Source organism: Ruditapes philippinarum, unplaced genomic scaffold (assembly GCF_026571515.1).
Source record: "Ruditapes philippinarum isolate M1 unplaced genomic scaffold, ASM2657151v2 ctg12660_1_1_1_1, whole genome shotgun sequence".
NCBI lineage: Eukaryota > Metazoa > Mollusca > Bivalvia > Venerida > Veneridae > Ruditapes > Ruditapes philippinarum.
In genome coordinates this window covers 15,250-22,283 of record NW_026856842.1, presented here as the reverse complement: position 1 = coordinate 22,283, position 7,034 = coordinate 15,250, and the positions used below count along the sequence as shown (strand labels likewise).

Sequence of the window (7,034 nt, the reverse complement as noted above, 5' to 3'; positions counted from 1 at the left end):
CGAAAACATGAAACAATTTGAACAAGCTTATTTTATTTTTTATTAATTTTAAAGAAAATTGTTTTAATCAATATAGTATGTTTTATATAAATGTATCTTGGGATAGGTTTTGTGATATATATAAATAGATATCTTTCATTGGTGTGATAACTAGTCATATTCATAGTATTATTCCTGTTATATGTGATATATGTAATTAACATAATGTGCAATAGAAATTAATATTATTTGATCTTAGAAATATAACATCAGTCCAGTATATCATCTTTAAGAATGGACTTGAAAGTCAGTTCTCAAGAAAATATATATGTTTCCATCAAAGGACCCCATTGGAAGTAAGTTCTTTATTTAATAATGAACTTTCATGGGTTATCCTGTGTTGTAAATATTGTCTTGAAGTCAACACGATCTTTGATTTAATTATGAATGTAAAGTTATCATTTTTCAATTAATAATGGTGTTACAAACAATGTGATATATATATCTGTGATAAATTAATTTTAATGTATCGTAATATGATATATACACACACAAAAATCAATCAATAGTTTCCCGTACTTCACTTCGGTTTTGTTATATTATTTTCAGGTTCTCCGGGATCAATATTGATTTCCGCTGTTTTAAGTGTTTTAAATTAAGTATAACTTAAACCGGCGGTGCAGGTCTTGTGAGTGTTTACAGTATCCCTCATGTACGGACTCCATCAAACCGAGTATGCATGCAACTTTAATGTAATTTTGCTGTTATTAATGCTTCCGTGCAATAACTTCTCTCTAGATATTTATTTTTTTCAACCCTTTTAGGCCATACATTTTGCGAGTGATTGGTATAACAAGACTGAGAAACAACTCCAATGTGCGGTGTATCCTTCATTATAAACATACTAATGCATTTCTGTTCACCGATGGAAAAATTAAACGTATACCCGAACATCACAGGAAGAGGTAAAAAAAAAAAGCAAAAACTTTTAAAGTTTTTTTTTTAAATAATTTCATACAATTATTTTGTAACAGGAGCAGCTTTATTCATTTTTGTCTTTACTATTTAAGCGAGCCTTTAATAAGGCTGCACAAATTTACTTAGGAGGAGCGAAGTCATGGAAAATTATATTAATGAGATCTATGTGAAAAGAAATATTTTTGAAACAGCTAAACAAATATATTTTTCATGAAATAACATCATTAACAAATATGAGACACCTAGTAAATGAACGACACATCTCTGGGGTAAAGAAAGTAAGGCTATTTGTGAAGCTGAAACTATTTATCAATGAATGTTATTGACTAGACTTATACGTGTACCTAATAAGTATGCATACCAATTGCTATATTTGTTACCTAATTATATGCCCAATAATGACTGCCGGTTTCTTTTTGACATACCAGTTGTTGGCAAATTCAACCCAAATTTTAGGCGCTTTAACAGAAAATCTGTCTAAAATTCTGACATAATTTGAAAGGTTTAAAAGTTGATGTGTTTCGTTTTTCTATCGTTCTTTTTTCTTAAATATGAACAAAGTTTGCATTTGCCACGGCGACTTAATTTGCCATAGGTAATTTTCTATAGAAAATGATTATCATCAGTTACTTATTCACCGATGATTCAGTTAAAACAATCTGTAAACATATAGTCAATGCTTGGTTTGATATATAATCATTCTTATGTTCTTCGTCATTTGATTGGTCGCAAATGAAAGAAAATGATTCGATCAAACTTTTGAATTATTTTGATAACAGTTACATGCCTCTTTATTATATAGTCCATCTGATCGTTTTTGGCAGCGGAACAGACACTTGTTGTCCGCAGCTTTCATCTATATTTTTATCATAAAAAGGAGTCATGTTTAATTATCATTTATAAAAGGTTATAAAATCAATCATCAAGACATTCTAGTTCGAAATATTGGTGCGAAGTACATTAAGTGATAAACGGGACAAACTGTGATATTTTACGAATAGCAAAGATATGTTCGTAATGTCTAAATATTGTTACAAATACAAAGATAATTCTAATCAGTTCTTGTTGTTTACTTATTTATAATAAAAAAAAAAACATTTTTTAAACACAATAGTGCATATTTGTTTACGATTAACTAATCAGCAATAGAGTTAACAAACCAATAAATGTAATAATGGAATAAGGCAAGTTGGTACAATAGTCACAACAGCAGAAAAAAACAAAAAAACAAATCACAATATCATCATGTGAGTAATTGAAAAAGATTGTTGGATTCCTTGTTAAGAGGTTAAACAGATTCACATTAATAAAGTGTTTATAACTTGTACTTATTTTATAGGCGGCTTAATATCCGGCATTAGGCGGCAATTGGAATGTATTAGTTTTATTCGCTTTTATTAGCTCATTTTCTATATCATTAAGACTGTGGAAGGACTTTATGTCAAATTCGACTTAGACATAAGTAACAGATTTTTGTTGTTCGTGTCGAAAATCTATTCTTATTATCGTAAGAAGGACTGACACAGCGGTCGCTTTCTTTGTCGCCTTGAAGCGACGCCCTTACGAAAAATTGTCTTTTGTAATGGTCATTCACAAATAGTTGAAAATCATTGATATATGATATAAAAATTGCCTTAATAGTACTTTACGTGAGACACGTGTGGTTTTTATTTTAAATCTGAAGAAGAATATTAGGAACAATGATTAAAAATTATAAAGTTATTTTGAGGTTTTATCGTACACTCACCATTACACTTTTAATGTGTTCACAATATTATTTAAAGACCTAGAAAACTGTATGCATATCAACTTGTAGTTTACAGACGACTTGGTACGTGTGTTATTTTTTTTCCGTAATCAAAATACTTTATTCTATAATTAACATGGAAGACGACTATATGAATATGAAATATTATGCCTATTCATTCTGACATTAGGGATCATTTTTAGGGAAAAAACAGACCAGCTTTATGCCAAACAAGGATACTTTTTATACTACATTACTATTCATAGCAATAGTTAGTTCTGTGCTCTTAGTAGATTAACTGGTACATGCGCATAAGAAGCAAATAAAATGAGTATATTATATTATATAATATAACAAAAACAACGCTCCCTCAGCAGCTAACTGAATACTCTACCGTAACTGATCACGTAAGAATGATAACGGCAGACGAACACTCGACCAGGAAATAATGTAAAATAATAATACTTGTAACAATTATGGGTTATATCTAATCGGACGATAAAGAAATTTTATGTCCCTATTTAAGTAAAAGATGATGACGAAATGGAACGTGTACAGTAATGGTAACGGTGTTGATGTATTTGATGTAAATTGAGATAATGATGTTGTGATGATGATTGTGGGAAAACTGTTGATGTTGATGATTATTATAATAAAGTTGATGATGATAACGATTATTGCAATAGTGTTGATGACGATTATGATTTTAAAGAATATAAAAAATATGTTGATGAGGCTAATGATGGTGGTGTAGAAGATAATATCGTCTTTTTGACATTAGGATTTATACTATCATAGAAAGGAACTGGTTATGATTGCTATGATTGTTAAATACCGATTTGGATGGTGATGACAATTGTGTGAGGATGATTGTTCGTTGTTTGTTTGTTTGTTTGTTTGTTTGTGTTTTACATGTTATTTTACATCGATTTAAACACATTATGGTCAGTTAACCAAACTGATATTCTTCTTTAGATAACACGTATAACAAACTTCTGCACCAGTTATTAACTATTACTCCAACGTGAATTCTGAATCATCAGTTAGAGACAAGTGATGATGATGATGATGATGGTGATGATGAAGAAAATAACGATCACATCGGCAATGATGATGATCCTAATAATATTGATGATAATCATATGTATGATATATTGCCGTTACAAAGTTTTGCAAAGGACTGGCATAGACAATAGAAATTTAAAAACAAATTGGACACTTATAAGCATGTTAAAAAATCATTACGATTCCTGTCATTTTTTTTTTAAAGTTTGCCATGACAAATTAACAAAACAACAGTTGTCAAGGTTAAATGATATAGTATTTTCTCATGGTAAGATAACAATTTGGTATGGTCAAATTTCAATTTGCCATGGCAAAAACATTCATGCATTTTTACCAAAACAATAAAAGTAAATTAATGGTAATGATAGAAAGACGATTCAGATTAATATTTAAATATCTTAATCAATTTAAAAAAATATATAAAGTTTCTTTTTTAAAGCGCAAAATTTTAGATTGAATTTCCCAAAACCTGGCATGGCACGGCAGTTATGATATAAAAAATATGTATATCACGCTGTGCTTTATTTATCCCAGGTACACCGCAATGTTCATTCTATGCAATATGACGGGGAGAGATGCTCCGGATACAGTTTCGTTATATTACGAGAAATCATTGCTACATCTTCCTCATGAAGTTACAGTGGTAAAAACTACTCAACATTTTCCTAAGCTCAAGTTTAGTATGTGTGTTTCACCGTTACATTCAATGTTCAATGATACGACACAACTAATAGAATGGATTGAACTTAATTGGCTTCTTGGAGTAGAAAGATTTATATTTTATATAAACAGTATTTCGCAAAATGTATCAAGTGTCCTAGAATATTACAAGCGCAAAGAAATTGTACAATTAATAACTTGGAATATTCCAAAATATTTAGAGGATGATGTGCATTATTATGGACAGCTTGCTGCACTTAATGACTGCCTTTATAGAAACAAGGGCAAAAGTATATATCTATCATCCACCGACTTAGATGAGTTTATCATTCCACAAAAACCGGAGCACTTCACGTGGTCCGATATGATGGATGATCTTCCGCTATATAGCGTGTACATTGTTCGAAGCTCGTTTTTTAGCTGCTCTAAACAACAATTATGTAAACATAGAATGACAATTGATTCGTACAACGTACGAGACAATATAATTCTACGACGTCATGTGAGATCCAAGTACATAGGCAAAACTAGCGAATTAATTGTAATGGGTGTCCATTATGCATGGGAGATTCAAAATGGTGGTGAATACACTTTTAAGCCAGAAGAAGCGTTATTGCATCACTACAGAAGGTTAAGTACATTCTACACTTTACAGGAACCGAAGAAGGTACTGCATTCTTGTGCAAGGAAATACAGTGCTTATCTTAAAAGAAATATATTTAAAGTTATTCTAGAAATATTTAATAAAAGAACTAGTCAATTGTGACTCTGACTGTCATATTTTAACAATTTCCTTTAAAATATCTAAAAATTAAAACAGTGTAGCAATCTTATAGGTTTTCTAGAAGAAACATTGTTCAAAAATTCTTATTGAATATTTTGTGTTTTATTTTTTATTTTATTTCATCATGTAATTGTTTTGTTCTTTTCATATTTCTATCCCACTATTTACAGTTTTGTTATCTTCATTATTTGAATGTGCCCGCCGCTTCAATGACAAATATTCATTTCAATTCAAAATAGTTCGTTTAAGCTCTGATCAAGCGATATGAAGTATAATGATACTTTGTGAAATGTTTTAATGAATTGGATCAATATTAAATGACATGCTTAGTCATTTCCAAAATAAAACTAAAATAAATGAATATTAAAACCCTCTATGTGGTTAATTTTTTTTTTCAACATAACACTCAAATAAGAACAGAGGGTATGTACTTTATATAATGACTACTGACCCATACAGTCATTTTACGGCGGTTTTAGCCCAAGCGTTATTACGTTTGATTTTGATCTTTGATAATTCATATCGAAACACCGAATGAAGATGCCTATTCAAGTTTTTTTTTCTCCGTTGAACTATCAAAAGTTTACCCTAATAAAGAAAAGGCACAATGCGGAAAAGAAGTAAAACACGAATAACGCGAACACTTTAACATCACAATGTTATGTTTTTTGTTGTATGTCTGTAATAACAGTTTGATGGTTTAGACCAGTTTCGAGCAGGAGAGTAGCTTTTATAGTCATTTCAATCCTTCAGAAGTTTTCACAATTTCTTCAATTACAATAGCTTGTAAAGTGATCATTATTTTCAGCTATTCAAACAAGATTGTGTTTGTAAAATAAAGTGTGTGTGCATTATCATATTTATGTTCTTACACTTTATTATCCTTTTCTTTCTTCAGAGGCATGGAACACAAACTTTGCCAAATTATGTATAATATCTTCAGCCTGACATCTCATTAAGATATTAAATTTATGAATATTTGGATTAACAAAATATTTGCTTGGTAAGTATTTTGATCTTAAGTGTTCATAAGCCGTACATATCATTACGAAATGGTATTCTGTTTCTAACGAAACTTTACATAACTTACATATACGCTCAGATCTCCCTTCTTGTCATTGTCATACTTAAGAATAAAGGAATAGCCTACTATTAGAAATTACATAAATTATTATACGGTATAATTCATCTGACCTTGTTTGAAATTCGAGCAATGTTTTCAAAGTTTATTAATTCCACTATCAGATTACAAAACTTGAGCAGCTTACTCAGACAGCATGGACATATAATCTGGTCTGACTCAATACCATTGTCAATGGCAAATCAATTTTTGATCAAACAAATATGTCGTGGGTAAGTGACCGTCTCTCTACAAGCAAGTAAAAGACATTCTTTGACCTTGACAAATTTATTTGTATTATGTGCATAAACACGAAAATGCCTGTAGCTCAATAATGATTTGAATAATCGGCTGATTATTTGTATTTTTTGACTCTCTATAAAATGTCCCCCATCACAAAAGATATCTACATAACACATCTATGACGAAGAGTAAAATTGGATGTTCACCTACCTAACAAAAATATTGTTGACCGCATATAAATCATATGATAAAAAAGAATAAAAAACGTCTTGCTCCTTTTTTTACATGGTCGCTTCGAAACATTGTCATAACTTTTTTGTTGGAAACGTAATGATTAGCAGAAATAAAAAAAAACTTCTTGGTTGCTCATAACATACTGGATTATGTAAGTACATGTGACGAACATAACTAAAAATGCGAACAATTTATTGAATTTCATCTCTAATTTTGGTTATCAT

General features: G+C 30.2%; 1 protein-coding gene across 1 annotated transcript; it reads left to right on the top strand.

Annotated features, from left to right (window-relative positions):
- The first annotated feature begins 633 nt into the window (after positions 1 to 633).
- On the top strand, positions 634 to 5,658 carry LOC132747896 (uncharacterized). The gene is made up of 2 exons (XM_060737425.1): positions 634 to 944; positions 4,304 to 5,658. Exon 2 carries the CDS (start codon positions 4,314 to 4,316, stop codon positions 5,193 to 5,195), a length of 882 nt encoding a protein of 293 aa, XP_060593408.1. The 5' UTR covers positions 634 to 944; positions 4,304 to 4,313; the 3' UTR covers positions 5,196 to 5,658.
- The last annotated feature ends 1,376 nt before the right edge of the window (positions 5,659 to 7,034 follow it).

Bases quoted from the DNA above. Each gene is read 5' to 3' on its own strand.
- LOC132747896 (XM_060737425.1), top strand. From the start codon at position 4,314: ATGTTCATTCTATGCAATATGACGGGGAGAGATGCTCCGGATACAGTT.